General features: G+C 44.3%; 1 protein-coding gene across 3 annotated transcripts in view; it reads right to left on the bottom strand.

The window, feature by feature from the left end:
- C1H1orf100 (chromosome 1 C1orf100 homolog) overlaps nucleotides 1–18041 on the bottom strand; it is a 39580-nt gene that overhangs the window by 1413 nt on the left and 20126 nt on the right. Inside the window, exons 3-4 of one of the 3 annotated variants that reach the window (XM_023216153.2) lie at nucleotides 15700–15795; nucleotides 11213–11385 (exon numbers count right to left, since the gene is read on the bottom strand). In XM_023216153.2, the coding sequence (XP_023071921.1) occupies nucleotides 11213–11385; nucleotides 15700–15795 (269 nt within the window). The remainder of the gene's footprint in view (nucleotides 1–11212; nucleotides 11386–15699; nucleotides 15796–18041) is intronic. The other 2 variants (XM_023216154.1, XM_023216155.2) reach the window with 2 other exon arrangements.

Below are 18041 nucleotides of genomic sequence, written 5' to 3' on the forward strand. Positions count from 1 at the left end.
GGGGGGGGGGGATCATTTGAGGTCAGGAGTTCGAGACCAGCCTGGACAACATGGTGAAATCCCATCTCTACTAAAAATACAAAAAATTAGCTGGGCGTGGTGGCGAGTGCCTGTAATTCCAGCTACTCAAGAGGCTGAGGCAGGAGAATTGCTTGAACCCGGAAGGCGGAGGTTGCAGTGAGCCGAGATTGCATCACTGCGCTCTGGCCTGGGCAGCAAGAGGGAAACTTCATCTCAAAAGTTAAAAAAAAAAAAAAAAAAGAAGAGAAAAGCAAAGAAATCAATGAAGTTCATCCATTCTTCTGTGTTACTTATAATAACACAAGCCAGAAACCTGGGAGTCACCCCTGACCACTCTCTCACCAACCAAATCCAATTAATTTTCACTTCCTACTTCTCTCCACGCCCCCGTCACACCCTGGCCCAGGCCACCTGGACTCTCACCTAAAACACTGATATCCTTTCCTCTTCCTTACACTCCTGCTGTTGTAATCCAACCTCCACACAGCAGCCAACTTTAAACCAATCTTTCTTCAACTTGAATCTGTTTCACCATCCCCTTTGCTATCAGAAGCAACAGAGTGACAAGTACATTGCCCAAGGTCACACAGCCAGGAAATGGTGGAGGCAGAACTCAAAATCTACTGGTCTTACTTGAGATTTCACATGTCTTATCCACCCACTCTCCTACCTTGGGTGATCCTGCCATTCCTAAATTCACACCCACTGGTGTTCCCTCCTATTTTATAACCTCTAATCTATCATCATTAACAGTTTTGTTTATCTGAAAATAAGAGTTCAAAGAGGGCTTCACTTTAATACAATTATTGCTCAAGGAACCAAAGACTAGTGTTTCAAAAGCATTGTAAAAAAGCTTTTTTTTTTTTTTTTTTCAGACAGTCTTACTCTGTCGTCCAGGCTGGAGTGCAGAGGCGCCGTCTTGGCTCACTATAACCTCCGCCTTCCAGGTTCAAGTGATTCTCCTGCCTCAGCAAAGTAGCTGGGATTACAGATGTTCGCACCATCCCTAATTTTTGTATTTTTAGTAGAGATGGGGTTTTGCCATGTTGGCCAGGCTAGTCTCGAACTCCTGAGCTCAAGTGATCTGCCCAGCTCGGCCTCCCAAAGTGCTGGGATTACAGGCGTGAGCCACTGCACCCGGCTGCATTGTAACAAAACTTTATTATAGTATTAGGTGAATATTAGAGTATTACATTAATATTTAGAGTAATTCTCAGTGGTACACTGATATCGCCATCTCAAAAAGATTAATTTACCCAAGTATACGTCACTTGTAAGAGGTACAGTCCACATCTGACACAGAACAGACTCCAAAACCATTAATCCTTCATTGTTCTAGTCTACATTCCTTAGTGCTTCAACAGTATCTCAAGAAATAAACATTTCTGGATATTAAGAATGGATAACATTTCACTAGCCCAAGGAGTATGACTAGAAATGAAATCTTTGAGGAATTTTAGATTTAATCAAGTGTGATCCTGTCTGTAGTCAGCAACAATATGACTTTTCAAGGTTTTTTATGGAGTCAAATAGCAATGATGGCCTTCTAATTAATCTATCTCTGGAAATGTATCAAAGTAATTTAGAAGTGTGAGGAATTCCATTCAGCAACTCTTCGTGATCCTTGTAGGCTGTACGATGGGTTTGAATCATACACAGTTTAGCCAGGTGAACTCAACAGTCAATGTTGTGAGAACAGTGGGTGTTATCAACCCTGAAACATGCTACACAGATTGGGGATGCTATGGAAAGAAAGTGTGAAATGATTTTTTGGATTTCCTTATCATCTGACAAAATGTAATTATTGTTCACGTGGATTCGTGGTGGTGACTCCTTTGAAAGTCATTGTTGGAAAATAAAATGAATAATTAGTTGATAACCACAGAGAAACTTTAACCACCTTGCTGAGAATTCCATGTATTCCAAATACGTTAATGATTTCATATAATATCACTCTTTAACAATCAAGAGTTTTTGTTTGTGGGTTGCCCAGGCTGGAGTGCAGTGGTGCAATCTTGGCTCACTACAACCTCCGCCTCCTGGGGTTCAGACAGTTCTCCTGCCTCAGCCTCCTGAGTAGCTGGGACTACAGGCATGAGCTAATTTGTGTGTGTGTGTGTGTGTGTGTGTGTGTGTGTGTGTGTGTGTGTTGTAGAGATAGGGTTTCACCATGTTGGCCAAGCTGGTCTCGAACTCCTGACTTCAAGTGATCCACCCACCTCAGCCTCCCAAAGTGCTGGGATTACAGGTGTGAGCCACCGCACCTGGCCAGTCTAAGATATTTTTCATGGATAACTTTGATCATGCATGATTTTTACCTTGTGTACCGATTTTAGAACTTAATCTCAGTGATATATGCAATTCCATTGTATTGGTCTTTTACAGATACTGATTATGGGACACGTTTATTCTTGATCAATACTAATAGTAACTAACATTTTTGAAGGCATGTTAATATTACATACAGGCACAATGCTTAAATTCTTTATATCGGTATCTCAATTCTATTAGGTAGATACTATTTTTATCCTTTTCACAGATGAGAATATTGAGGGTCAGAGAGCCTAAGGGTCACGCTGTCGGTAAAGGCATATATTTTAGTTTGGAAAAATGAGTTATTTGAATTATTTGGCACTAGGGTGAGTCACACAAGGGTAACTTTCCGCCGAGGGGCCATCTTATCCTCCCAGGCTATAAACTCTCTGAGGACAGCGCCTTCTACATACCCTCCACTGTGTCTTGCACATAGTCAGCGCCCAAAAATGTTTCCTACGGAAATCAATGAAATGATGTGTGCTGAGAAATCATCTTAACTGAGGAAGAATTGTTTAAGCAATAACCATGCTCTATCGTGGTCTATATTTAATCAGACACCTCAGAGGCCGAGGCGGGTGGATCACCTGAGGTCAGGAGTTCAGCTTGGCCAACATGGTGAAACCTCTTCTCTACTAAAAATACAAAAATTAGCCCAGGTATGGTGGCGGATACCTGTAATCCCAGCTACTTGGGAGGCTGAGGAAGGAGAATCGCTTGAATCTGGGAGGCGGAGGTTGTGGTGAGCCGAGATCATGCCACTGCACTCCAGCCTGGGCGACAGAGTGAGACTCCATCACAAACAAACAAACAAACAATCACTGGCCAAATCGTTAGGATAAACAGCCTATACCTTTGATAAACAACTTAATATTCTTTCTCTTATTCTGTGAAAAACTCTTCCCCAAGGAATCCTTGTCAGGCCTCTTGCAGACCAGCCCTTTGCCGGCCTGTTGTTGTTTAGAAAATCATTGCCACCTACGCATCTCTCAAATGTAGATCCGTCTGCTAACTACTACACTGCTAACACCGGCATCTGCTGCCTAAATCACTGCTTCTCAAACTTGGCTGCGCTATGGAATTATCTGGGGAGTTTTTTTTTTTAAATAATTATATTTTTTATGTAAGAAAGTTGACAATTTGACAATTCAGATAGGAGAAAAAAAACCACCTCCAATCTGTGCCTAAAAATAATCACTGATAACATTTTTGTTATTCTTCTAGAATTTTTAACACATATATAATTTTTACCTTTAAAACCATTGTTATTTTATGACTTTTCGAATTTAGCAATATGTTACTAAATTGTTCAATTTATAGATCTATGTAATTTTTTTGTCATTATTATACTTTAAGTTCTAGGGTACATGTGCACAACATGCAGGTTTTGTTATGTATGTAAACATGTGCCATGTTGGTGTGTTGCACCCATTAACTCGTCATTTACATTAGGTATATCTCCTAATGCTATCCCTCCCACCTCCCCTCTCCCCACAATAGGACCCGGTGTGTGATGTTCCCCTTCCTGTGTCCAAGTGATCTTATTGTTCAATTCCCATCTATGAGTGAGAACATGTGGTATTTGGTTTTCTGTTCTTGTGATAGTTTGCTGAGAATGATGGTTTCCAGCTGCATCCATGTCCCTACAAAGGACACAAACTCATCCTTTTTTATGGCTGCATAGTATTCCATGGTGTATATGTGCTTAATCCAGTCTGTCACTGATGGACATTTGGGTTGGTTCCAAGCCTTTGCTATTGTGAACAGTGCTGCAATAAACATACGTGTGCATGTGTCTTTATAGCAGCATGACTTATAATCCTTTGGGTATATACCCAGTAATGGGATGGCTGGGTCAAATGGTATTTCTAGTTCTAGATCCTTGAGGAATCGCTGCACTGTTTTTCACAATGGTTGAACTAGTTTACAGTCCCACCAACAGTGTAAAAGTGTTCCTATTTCTCCACATCCTCTCTAGCACCTGTTGTTTCCTGATTTTTTTAATGATCACCATTCTAACTGGTGCGAGATGGTATCTCATTGTGGTTTTGATTTGCATTTCTCTGATGGCGAGTGATGATGAGCATTTTTTCATGTGTCTGTTGGCTGTATGAATGCTTTCTTTTGAGAATTGTCTGTTCATATCCTTTGCCCACTTTTTGATGGGGTTGTTTGTTTTTTTCTTATAAATTTGATTGAGTTTTTTATAGGTTCTGGATATCAGCCCTTTGTCAGATGAGTAGATTGCAAAAATTTTCTCCCATTCTGTAGGTTGCCTGTTCACTCTGATGGTAGTTTCTTTTGCTGTGCAGAAGCTCTTTAGTTTAATTACATCTATCTGGGGAGTTTTAAAAACGACTGATGCCTGGGACCCCCCCTTAACTGCCCCACCCAGAGATCCTGATTTAATTGGTATTGGGTATAGCCTGGGCGTCCAGATTTTTTAAAACTCCAAGCAATGTAACCAAAATTAAGAATCTTTAACCTGGCCAGGTGTGGTGGCTCATGCCTGTAATCCGAGCACTTTGGGAGGCTGAGGCGGGCAGATTGCTTGAACCCAGGAGTTTGAGACCAGCCTGGGCAACATAGTGAGACCCTGTCTCTACAAAAAATACAAAAAGTAGCTGGGTGTGGTGGCACGTGCCTGTAGTCCCAGCTACTCGGGGGGCTGAGGTAGGAGGATCACTTGAGTCTGGGCTGTCAAGGCTGCCATGAGCCGAGATTGCACCATTGCACTCCAGCCTGGATAATGGGAAGGAGACCCTGTCTCAAAAAAAGAAAAAAACTTTAACCACTGCAATTTCCTCCTGACTCTCCACATTCAATCTTCGCCCCATGCTACTCCCCACCCTGCCCCTCCTTTTCTTCTTCACAGTTAGAGTAACATTTTCAAAATGAATTTTTAAAAATTTTTTATTTCCATAGGTTTGGGGGGAACAGATGGTATTTGGTTACATGGTAAGCTCTTTAGTGGTGATTTGTAAGGTTTTGGTGCACCCATCACACAAGCAGTATACACTGAACCCAGTTTGTAGTCTTTTATCCCTCACAAAATGAAATTGTAACCATTACTTCTGCCCTCCTTAAAACTTTTCAACAGTTTCCCCTTATTCTCAGACTAGAGGCCAAACCCTGAACATGACCTGTAACCTCTTTCTTACTCTGGTCTTGCCGTCCCTCCACCACACCCGGCTCCATGATCCCTCCTGATTTCTATACTCCAGCACACCCTTATATTTTTTAGTTCCTCAAACGTGTCATGCTCCTTCCTGCCACAGGGCCTTTGCACATGCTGTACTCGCTGTGAACCTGTTTCCCCACTCTTTGCCCAGTTAACTTTTAGCTTATCCTTCAGCTCTTGGCTCATCATTTCCTAAGGGAAGCTTTCTCTGACTTACTGTATGCTCCTATACCCCCATATAAACTCTGCTTCATAGCATTTAAGGCAGGTAGACTTTTATGATTATTTACAGTTATTTATTTTTTAGAGTTGGGGTCTTGCTATGTTGCCAGGCTGGAGTGCAGTAGTATAATCATAGCTCATGCAGCCCCAGACTCCTGGGCTCAAGTAATCCTCTGGACTCAGCCTCCTGAGTAGCTTGGACCACAGGGGCCACTACGCCCAGTTAATTTTTAAATGTCTTCTGTAGAAGTGGGTTCTCACTGTGTCACCCAGGCTGGTCTCAAACTCCTGTCCTCAAGCTATCCTCCCACCTTGGTCCCCCGAAGTGCTGGGATTACAGCATGAGCCACCACTCCCATCCATGGTCACTGAGTGTAGAAATCTTGTGTCTATTTTTGCTTCACGTGGTATTGCTAAAACCTGGCACATTGACTGGCACTTAAATAGGCCTTCAAATTATTTACTGAAGGGATACGTATGAGTAAGTGAAAGTGTTCTTGGCATCAAATATATCACCAAGTCCAGTTGATGCCACCCCCAAAATATCTCTGGAATCCATTTACTCCTCTTTATCTTCCCTGCTGGTCCCAGCCACCATCACCTCTGGTCTAACCTACTAAATTGTTTCTCAGTGGTCTGCCTGAGAAACTCTTCCCCTCCATTTCCCCTCCAAACAGTGTCTTAACAGCAGCCAGAGGGCGGGCATTGTGGCTCTCGCCTGTAATCCCAGCACTTTGAGAGGCTGAGGCAGGCAGATCACGAGGTCAAGAGATTGAGACCATCCTGTCCAACGTGGTGAAACCACGCCTCTACTAAAAATACAAAAATTAGCCGGGCCTGGTGGCACGCGCCTGTAGTCGCAGCTACTTGGAAGGCTGAGGCAGGAGAATTGCTTGAACCCAGGAGGTGGAGGTTGCAGTGAGCTGAGATTGTGCCACTGCACTGCAGCCTGGGTGACAGAGCAACACTCCGTCTCAAAAAAAAACCGCAGCCAGAGTAATACAAATAATGCCATTAAAATATAAGATGTCACTCTTCTGTTAAAAATCCTTCAATGTCTTACTATTGCTCTTAGAATAAAATCCAGTTGCCTGATCCCTCTTAACTCATTACCCACCAAATGACACTGGTCTCCTTTCTGTTCCTCAAATATGCAAGCCCTTCCCAGCTTCCAGGCTTTTGCACTTACTGTTACTTTTGCCTGAAATGCCCTTTATATGACTCATTCTTATTTTTCAAGGCTCAGCTAAAATTGCATAGACATTTTCCCTGACTGCCCTATTTAAAGTAACTTCCTTTAGCTATCCTCATCTCCCTGCTTATTTCCCATATAGCACTACCACAATCTATAATTTGAAAAAAAAAATGCACTTGTCTATGATCTATATACCCCACCAGAATGTCAGCTCTGCGGAAGCAGGTATCTTATCTTCCCTGGTCACTGTACTAGGCAGATAGCAGTGTCTAGTTCATAATAGTTGCTCAACAAACAACTAAATCATACTGGGGTCACCAGCTTCCAGCATGGACCCCAATGATTCTCGCCTCCTGGTATTCATGCCTTGTGTAATCCTCTGCACACTGCTTTAGAGCTGACTGTATGTGACTAACAGGATACATCAGAAGTGACAGTGTATGACTTTTGTTTTCTGTTTTTTGAGACGGAGTCTTGCTCTGTCACTCAGGCTGGAGTGCAGTGGCATGACCTCAACTCACTGCAACCTCCACCTTCTGGGTTCAAACGTTTCTCCTGCCTCAGCTTCCTGAGTAGCTGGGATTACTGGCATTCACCACCATGTCTGGCTAATTTTTGTATTTTTAGTAGAGATGGGGTTTCACCACGTTGGCCAGGTTAGTCTCGAACTCCTGGCCTCAGGTGATCTGTCTGCCTCGGCCTCCCAAAGTGTTGGGATTACAGGTGTGAGCCACTGTGCCTGGCCAAGAAGTGTCAGCATGTGACTTTTGAGTCTGGGTCACAAAAAGCATTGCGGTTTCCACCGTGGTCTCAGATTGCTGTCTAAGGGAAGCTGACTGCCATGCTGTCAGGACACTCACGCAGCCCCACGGAGAGACCCACATGGAAAGGCACTGAGGTCTCCAGCCAACAGCGAGCACCAACTCAGCAATCACATGTGTGGGCCCCCTTGGAGGTGGATCCTCCAGCCCCAGTCAAGCCTTCAGGCAAGACTGCAGCCCCCACTGACATCCAACCGAAACCTTAAGAGAGACCCTGAGCCAGAATGCCCAACTGAGCAGTTCTCAAATTCCTACCCACAGAAACCATGAGAACAACAACAAAAATCATCATTAATGTTTTCAGTCATTACATTTTGGAATGATTTGTTACTCAGCAACAGATAACAAATAGATATTCAATGCATAATTCAATAAATGAAGGATGAATATATAAATACAAATCATCTCTAGAATTGGTCTAGCTTCAAACCTCACTAAATAGGGGACTGTCTGAAGCTGTTTCTCCTCTTATGGTCCCCAGGCTGCACCACTTTCTTTCTGGTACCGTGTTTTTAATTGTCCCTAGATCCCAACTTGACTACATCTCTTCTGCCTAAATCCATTATTTCTATCAGAAGCATCACTGATTTTGCACAAATGAGAGGGTGCAGAGTTGTCTTTCATTTCTCTCCGTTTCTTTTTCTGTTCGCACTGTCCTTTTTCACTCCAAATGCTCTGCCATATGAGTCTTTTTTCCATTTCCCCTGTAACCTCCCTCATTTAATTGAAAAGCGTGGGCTTTGGAGGGTAACATATCTCCGCTTGGGCTGGACTGATGACTTAGCAGCTACTTGCTTGAGTAGACTTTTTAAAAGTCTCAAAGCCTGTTTCCTCTTCTGCTAGATGGGGCTAACAATAATTCTACTACTACCTAGTTCACGGGGACTGTTACCACTAATTGCAGCGAGGAGTGTATACACATACGTGTGTGTGAGTATGCCACTTAGCGCAGTTCTAGGCACATGGCCGACATCCTTAAATCCTAACAGCTATCCTCAACAGTGGACTTTGATTCTGCATCTTAGAGAGGAGCAAAAAGGTTCAGAGAAGCTAAGTACGTTGCCCAACACCACGTAGCTAGAACGCTCCAGGCCTGCAGTGTTGTGGTGCCTGAATCCTGTCCAGTGCTTCATGCTGCTCACACTGTATCACTGCAACAGTGAGCTGCTCTTCTCACCTGCAGTCCATGCCTTCTCCAACCCATCCTGAGCAGAACTGACAGACTCATGTCCTCTAAAGCTGACTGGGTCACTCCCTTGACTATGATCCTACAATGGCTCCGGTTGTCCAAATTCAGCTTCTCACACTCCTTCAGCTTCTCTTCTGTTCGGGTATTCTCTCCTACTACTCTGCCAGTTCGCATGTCATCTTTCACTGCCCCTTCTACGCTGCCCAGTCAAGCCAGTATTTGCCTCACTGGAGTCCTCTCCACTCCCGTACACGCCTCGCCCATCCTATGCACTGTCCCTAGTTTCAGGGTCCCCATCTCTGCTGTCCTTGTTTCTTCTCCACTGTGCACACCTGACCCATCAAGGCCCAGCTCCGGTCCCCATTCCTGCACGCTGCTCTTCTGGCTATTCTAGGTCCCAGTGATCTCATTTTTATTTTATTTTTTGAGATGGAGTCTCGATCACCCAGGCTGGAGTGCAGTGGCGCAATCTCAGCTCACTGCAACGTCCACCCCCTGGGTTCCAGCGATTCTCCTGCCTCAGCCTCCCAGGTAGCTGGGATTATAGGTGCATGCCACCACACCCAGCTAATTTTTGTATTTTTTAGTAGAGATAGGGTTTTGCCGTGTTGGCCAGGCTGGTCTCGAACTTCTGACCTCAGGTGATCTTCCTGCTTTGGCCTCCCAAAGGGCTGGGATTACAGGCGTGAGCCAGCGTGCCCGGCCTCATCTTTCAACTCCTGCTCCCCTATTTGGTATTTAGTCAGTCCTCAAGCTTCATCTTCCCAACTGGATTGTGAGTTCCCTGCAGGACTGAAATCATCTCCTAGACTTACTGTGAACTGGCACAATATATAGTAGATGGTAAGCATTTCATTGCTTTGCTAACATTCGTTTAGCTCCATGGGTTTGAGTTCGAGACCAGCCTGGCCAACAGCGTGAGAACCCGTCTCCACCAGAAATACAAAAATTAGCCAGGTGTGGTGGTATGGGCCTGTAATCCCAGTTACTTGGGAGGCTGAGGCAGGAGAATCGCTTGAACCCAGGAGGCAGAGGTTGCAGTGAACCCAGATGGTGCCACTGCACTCCAGCCTGGGCGACAGCGTGAGACTCCATTTCAAAAAAAAAAAAAAAAGTTCGTCAATGAAGTAATTCATCCCAAGAACTAAAATTCAAAGCCCCAATGACAGCAGGGACACAGCAATGTTTAAATTGGTGTCTACATGTCCTCCCCCAAGGTCCTACATGTCGGGAGCCTCAGTCCCTTTCAGTATTTATTTAATTTATTTGAGACGGAGTTTTGCTCCTGTTGCCCAGGCTGGAGTGCAATGGCACAATCTCGGCTCACCGCAACTTCTGCCTCCTGGGTTCAAGAGATTCTCCTGCCTCAGCCTCCCGAGTAGCTGGGATTACAGGCATGCACCACCAAGCCTGGCTACTTTTGTATTTTTAGTAGAGATAGGGTTTCTCCATGTTGGCCAGGCTGGTCTCAATCTCCTGACCTCAGGTGATCTGCCTGCCTCGGCCTCCCAAAGTGCTGGGATTACAGGCATGAGCCACTGTGCCCAGCCCCCTTTCAGTATTCTTTTACATGCTGCAGCCTCACATATTACAAGGGGAACTTAGAATGTCTGAAACATACCTCTAAATGTCAAATCATTGTTGTAAAGTTTGAAATCGGGAATAAGAAAAGTTCCGTTAACACTATGTTTAGGCACAATAATGACTTTGTCATGTGACAAGGGACTCAGTGAAGACTAGGTGTGGTGGCTCACACCTGTAATCCCAGCACTTCGAGAAGCTGAGGCGGGAGGATCACTTGAGGTCAGGAGTTTGAGGCCAGCCTGGGCAACATAGTGAGACCTTCATCTCTACAAAAAAGAATTAAGCAATTAGCTGGGTGCAGTGACTTATGCCTATAGTCTCAGCCACTCAGGAGACTGAGCCAGGAGGATTGCTTTAGGCCAGGAGTTCAAGGCCAGCCTGGGCAACATAGCAAGACCCTGTCTCTCATTTAAAAAAAAGAAAAGAGTGGTCAGACTTGAGACCGTGTGTTACAAAGGATATATGCGTTTTCATCCCTGAAGTCTCCTCTGCAGGGAGCTAGATAGGGAGGAGCCTTGGGAGGCCCTCTGAATTCTTCCTGCACGCAGAAACACACACACATATCCATGCCTCCAACTCGACTGGTCCCAAACAGGCTCCCTGAGACAGCGAGCCCATGGGAGATGCTGATCTGTGGCCCAGGCAAGGTTAATCTCAGAGAGTTAAGAGCAGTTGGCCTGACTTACCAATCTCATAGAACGGCAGAGAATAGTCTCTTTGGTAAGTGGTTTCTTTATACCACGGCTCAGCAGGCTTTGAATGTCTTCGAAGGCAAATATATCGAATGAGCGTTTGTTGGTCTAATTGAGGCTGATAGTGATATTTTCTCTTGGGTGGAATTGTCAAGTCTATGAGCGGTCTAAATGGAAACAGAAACAGTTTGCTGAAAACCCAGTAGAAAAAAGCAGTCCATTTTCTTATCAGCTGGAATCCATTCCCTGGAAATGGCCATGAGGCTAACAAGAGAGTGTTGACAAGACTCCCATAGCTCTACGACCAGCCCTGGCAAAGCTGTAGTAGATGGTTCAGGGACTTCTGTTCCCTGTTCTTCCCTTTAGCATCCCTCCTTCTCTCCAATGACAGGTCCTAGGAGGTGATGCATATCACACTCTGCACTAGATCTGCCCATGCACAGCCACTCCCCATGCTCCAAGGTCCCTGGCGCCCTTTCCCAGTGTAACTGTTCTGTGGATGTTTGTTGCTTCAAGGAACCAGTGCAGGCCTGGAGTGGTGGCTCACGCCTGTAATCCCAGCATTTTTGGAGGCTGATGGGGGCAGATCGCTTGAGCTCAGGAGTTCGAGGCCAGCCTGGGCAACATGGCGAAAACCCGTCTCTACAAAAAAATACAAAAAGTAGCCAGGTGTGGTGGTGTACACCTGTAATCCCAGCTACTAGGGAGGCTTAGGTAGGAGGATCCTTGAGCCCAGGAGGCAGAGGTCGCAGAGAGCCGAGACACAGCCTGGGTGACAGAGCAAGACCCTGTCTCAAAGAAATAAATAAAATAAAATAAAAAAGGAATCAATACATCTGGTTAGACTAACCACTCTGTGCCTCTTGGGGTCTGATGGACTTGAAATCAGTTATAACCTTCCTGTACCCCTATTCAAATAGGTGTCCCTTGGAAAAGCAAAGCAAAGAACAACCAAAATGTAATGGCAAAATACCGTTTGTGGCAGTATACTTTCACCGGTCCAGCTTTGGTGATATAGATTAAGACCTTGAAAATCTGCACATATTTTGTCCCAACAATTAGGATGTCAACAAAGACTTAGCTCTAAGAATGCTTGTCCAAGTGTTTTTATGATAATAAAAAGAGTGGGACAGCTTGCATGTAAAAAAATAGGAAATTATTTAGACAATGACACAGAAATATGTGGGAATGCCACGCCACCATTAAAAATGATGCTGTATGGCTAGGTGCGGTGGCTCATGCCTGTAATCCCAGCATTTTGGGAGGCCAAGGTTGGCAGATCACCTGAGGTCAGGAGTTCAAGACCAGCCTGGCCAACATGGCGAACTCCATCTCTACTAAAAATACAAAATTAGCTGAGCAAAATACAAAATTAGCTGAGCATGATGGTGGCCACCTGTAATCCTGGCTACATGGGAGGCTAAGGCAGGAGAATCACTTGAACCCAAAGGCAGAGGCTGCAGTGAGCCGGGATCGCGCCACTGCACTCCAGCCTGGGCAACAAGAGTGAGACTCATCTAAAAAAAAAAAAAAGGATGCTGTAGTAGGATTATAACTTTTGAAATGGAAAAAAGTCCACAATACATGTTTAAACAAAGGTTTCAGTTGAATTATGCATTGAATTGAATTGAATTCATTCAATTGAATTAAATGGATAAATCATATGGTATGTGAATTATCTCAATGCAGCTATTACCAAAAATAAAAAGGTTTCAAAATACCCATCCCGTCCTATTTTGATGTAGATCTGGATGATTCTGCATGATTATCTTTGGGTGATGATATTGTGGGTAACTTTCAATCATTCCGTTTTTGATTGTGAATGTTTTCTAAATGTTCTCATACACGTTTATGTTTTTAAACTATAAAATAGGTGAGATGAGCTGCTGTTGTTGTGAAAACTATTGAGATGAGCTGCTGTTGATGTGAAAACTATTGAGATGAGCTGCTGTTGATGTGAAAACGATTAAGTGTTAGCTGAGATTTAGGAACATCTAAATCTAAAGGAGGTGATAGCCTTCTGTGAGTTTATCGCTGTGAACTAATCACACAGCGTCACAGAGGAGTCGAAGACTGCTTCATCATCAGTTATGTTTGCCTGATTGGGTAACCTCGACTGTGACGGGCCTTCTTTAAGAAAGAGTGTGTTCTTCTTTAAGAATGGAGTGGCTCTGCCTGACGTTCAGAAAAAGCAAGAGCAAGCATCTGACCATGCTTGTGGGGTACTGAACGGGTTGAGATGCTGGATGATTGGAAGGTGCTCTGTTGTGGATGGGCCTAAAGAACCGTTGAGAATACCCACCCACCTCTACTTGTTCTTATTTCATGCTTATCGGGTACGTGACCTTGTAAAGTAGGTGCCTTAAAGGATGGTGAGGGTACTCCTTTTCCTACGAAAGAATGTCTCCCGCTGTCAATCAAAACATGAGTGGCCTGGGGAATGCATCAGTCTCTTGTGAATTCGGATTCTGTGTGACCATCACTACCAATCTAGTCACTTCTCTGTCACTGATGGTGCTGAGTGCCGAACCAGGCCCTGGTGACTGCTCCTAAGTTGCCTCTGCTGGACTGCCAGCCTGCCTCTACCTTTGACTGGGTGTTTCTCTAGCACCAGAATATCCTCCCTTTTCAAGTAATACATCAATGCCCTTCTGAAGACAAGACTCTCGCTCAAAGGAAGGACTCTAATACTAAAGGACATCAAGTTGGCGGAGGAATATATCTGGGGAAGGTAAGCCGTTAGACACCTATCAAGTTACACCATGACTACAATAGCTGAACTTAGGTCTCGTCCTGACGTCGTCATTATTTCCTAGTTGTTGTTTTGTTTTGCTTGTCTTCTTTTTTCTTCTTAACTAGAAGTTTAATGAGCTCATAGACTGACATTTGCATTGAGTTTTCCACTTAAGGCTAACCTTGGGCAGGCACAAGTCTTTCAGCTCAAGGTTTCCTTTAATTGAGCCGTCCTCTGGTAGGACTGATATTTGGGTGCCAGGCGAGGTGGCGGTGGGACGTGGAGGAGAGCGATGTCAGGGTTCACACAACACGGAGGGTGTCCTGTGGAGTTGGGCCATGAGCAGCTCTGGCAATGGGGGTCTGTCATTTCCTTTCTTGTCTATCCTCTGGCAGAAAACATAGCCCTAATAGTTTAACATAGTATGGATTTGAATTAGAACAAAGAGTCTTGAACTGGGAACCAGAAAATGTAAATGGATTCAAGCCCAACTTTTTTTTTTTTTTTTTTTTGAGTTTCACTCTTGTTGCCCAGGCTGGAGTGCAATGGTGTGATCTCAACTCACTGCAACCTCTGCCTCCCGGATTCAAGTGATTCTCCTGGCTCAGCCTCCGGAGTAGCTGGGATTACAGGCATGCACCACCACGCCCAGCTAATTTTGTATTTTCAGTAGAGACGGGGTTTCTCCATGTTGGTCAGGCTGGTCTTGAACGCCTGACTTCAGGTGATCCACCCGCCTCGGCCTCCCAAAGTGCTGGGATTACAGGAATGAGCCACCGTACCCGGCCACCAAGCCCAACTTTTATACCAACTAACTGGGTGACCCCAGGCCAAACATGTCACCTCTCTGAGCTCCACTTCTTTCATCTAATTAAAACAAAATGGCCCTTAAAGCTACTTCTTGTTTGATCATCGATTACATTTAGACTCTGCGCTGTTTGAAGCCACACACGCTGTGGCTCCCTTCTTGCATGGAGGATACCCAGGAGCCGACTATGTCACAGGCAATTAAGAGAAATGTGTAATATATACTAGATGTTGAGTCAAAGGAGAGCAAACATATGTCGAGTGCTTACAATGCTCTGGAATGTTACTCCAGTTATTTTATTTAATAGATGAGGCAATTGATATGTGGATAAGAAATGAAAATTGCCCAAAGTCAAACATTTTGTAATTTATTCTACTTGCTGCTTTTAACCCCCGTGGTTTCCAGCCTCCTCTAACTAGAAAATAAGGTCAAAGTGCCTGTGGGCTGGGTGCAGCGGCTCATGCCTGTAAACCCAGCACTTTGGGAGGCCAAGGTGGGCGGATCACTTGAGGCCAGGAGTTTGAGACCAGCCTGGCCAACATGGTGAGACCCCATCTCTACTAAAAATACAAAAAAATTAGCTGGGTGTGGTAACGTGTGCCTGGAGTCTCAGCTACTGGGGAGGCTGAGGCACGAGAATTGCTCGAACCTGGGAGGTGGAGGTTGTGGTGAGCCAAGATCTTGCCACCGCACTCCAGCCTGGACAACAGAGCAAGACCTTGTCTCAAAACAGTAAGATATAAAGTAAGAATAATGTCACCACTCATTAAAAAAAAATTAACAGTTTGGTATATTTCCTTCCAAACCTCTTCTATCCATTAAATAATACTTATTTTTGCTGTCATCATTATTATGAGGAGTCTTCCCCCTGCCCACCACTTTTTATCATTGTAACTTTCGTGACATTCTTGGAAATTGAGACTGAGGAGGGTATCTCACCTGGGAGCTCTCTTTGCACCGTGATCAAAATGGAGTCTTGCCAGCTGCCCAGGGTAATAGCCTTGCAGGTCTCTGCCTTGGTGAGCAATGAATATACTAGAGCAGAAAGTGAGAAGGTGAGAAGAAAGCCACTCTTACAACTAGTTCATTCCAGAAGAATGCCAGCTGCGGCATAATACAAAACGCATTTGGTCTTTGTCCCCAGTTCCTGGCACTGAGCCCCAAAAACCCGTGGAATTTCCTGGTAAGAGTCTTTTCCATGCATAACGAGCCCTTTTCTACCATAGCTGAGTGTCTGGGCCTTGCAGGCCTCCATCCTCCCACCACAACCTCCCGCATCTGTAATAAAATGTTATTTATGTTCAGGATTCATAAGGAAATATTTAATGTATCAGGTATTAAGTTCAAAATATTAGGAAGAAAGAAATAAGTGGATATACAAAACCAGTAGGTGGGCAAGCATATTTCTGGAATAAAATAAAATTAAATGAAAAGAAAAATAAAATAAAAATAAATAAAACCAGTGGGGCAAATGTTGATAATGGTTGAAATGTGGGAATTGGGCTGGGCGCCATGGACACCTGTAATCCCAGCACCTTGGGAGGCCGAGGTGGGCGGATCACTTGGGGTCAGGAGTTCGAGACCAACCTGGCCAACATGGTGAAACCCCGTCTCTACTAAAAATACAAAAAATTAGCCGGACATGGTGGCACATGCCTGTAATCCCAGCTACTGGGAAGGCTGAGCCAGGAGAATTGCTTGGACTCAGGAAGCAGAGGTTGCAGTGAGCTGGGACTGTGCCACTGCACTCCAGCCTGGGCAACAGTGTGAAACCCTGTCTCACAAAAACAAAAACAAACAAACAAACAAAAAAACGAGAAATGTGGGAATCCGTAAATGGAGGGCTCTGTCTGAAAAAAATAAATAAAAATAAAAATAATAAAAGAAATGTGGGAATTGGTAAATGGGGGCTCATCATACTGTATTTTTTTACTTTTGATGTTTACAAAATTTCATCTTTTTTTTAACTGTAACAACTAAGTCTGTAAAGACTAAATGTGAAGCAGCACTGTGATGTCAAGGCACGAGGTGCTTGCAAGCCTGGAAGGGGACTCGAGCCCTGTCTAGAGGCTGAATTTTGAGGTGTTTTGGGAGCATCATTGAGCTAACGTGGGGACTGGGAGGGAGTGCTTCTGTGGGGTGAACGTAAGAGAGAGTGGGACAAGGGTGGGTGGTACAAGTGGAATACAGCGGGGCTGAGGGAGACCAGTCTGGAGGGCAAAGGTGCACAGGTTTTACGCTTTACACCTATTTTAATTTATTTTATTTATTTATTTATTTATTTTGAGACGGAGTCTCACTGTGTCACCCAGGCTGGAGTGCAGTGGCCCAATCGCGGCTCACTGCAACCTCTGTCTCCTGAGTTCAAGCTATTCTCCTGCCTCAGCCTCCCGAGCAGCTGAGATTACAGGTGCCCACCACCATATCAGGCTAATTTTTGTGTTTTGAGAAGAGATGGGTTTCACCATGGTGGCCAGGATGGTCTCAAACTCCTGACCTCAAGTGATCTGCCCACCTCGGCCTAGCAAAGTGCTGGGATTACAGATGTGAGCCAGCGCCCGGCCAGAAATACATCTCATTTTATAGTACATTGCTTTTCCTTTTATATTATAGTTGTACAACTGTAATGACATAGGTTGGTGTAAAAGTAATTGTGGTTTTTGCTATGACTTTCAATGACCATTACTTTCAATGGCAAACACTGCAATTACTTTTGCACCAACCTAATATTTTTTAATTATATGTGGTTGGTTTATATTATTTACAGATTTTATTTCAGAAGAATAGCAGAGATATTACAGAATATCTGTTATTTAAAAGGGGGTATTGTGTCTGAAAGTTTGAGAACTACTAATGGAGGTGATAGGAAATCTTTGTGAGGTTTGTTGTTGTTTGTTTTGTTTGCTTTTAGAGATGAAGTCTCACTCTGTTGTCCAGGCTGTAGTGCAGTGTGATCATAGTTCACTGTAGCCTCTAACTCCTGGGATCAAGAGGTTCCCCTGTCTCAGCCTCTTAAGTAGCTGGGAGGGACTACAGGTGTGTACCATGTGCCTGGCATATATATGTGTGTGTGTGTGTATATATATATTTTGTAGTTTTACTATGTTGCCCAGGCTACTTTGTGAGATTTTTAACAAGATTCATGACATGATATAGAAAGATCTTTTTTGATGGCAATGTGGAAAACAATTTTTTTAAAAAGACAGGGTCTCACTATGTTGACCAGCCTGGTCTGGAACTCCTGGGCTCAAGTGATTCTCCAGCCTTGACCTCCCAAAGTG

The sequence above is a fragment of the Piliocolobus tephrosceles genome, chromosome 1 (assembly GCF_002776525.5).
Source record: "Piliocolobus tephrosceles isolate RC106 chromosome 1, ASM277652v3, whole genome shotgun sequence".
Taxonomy (NCBI): Eukaryota; Metazoa; Chordata; class Mammalia; order Primates; family Cercopithecidae; genus Piliocolobus; species Piliocolobus tephrosceles.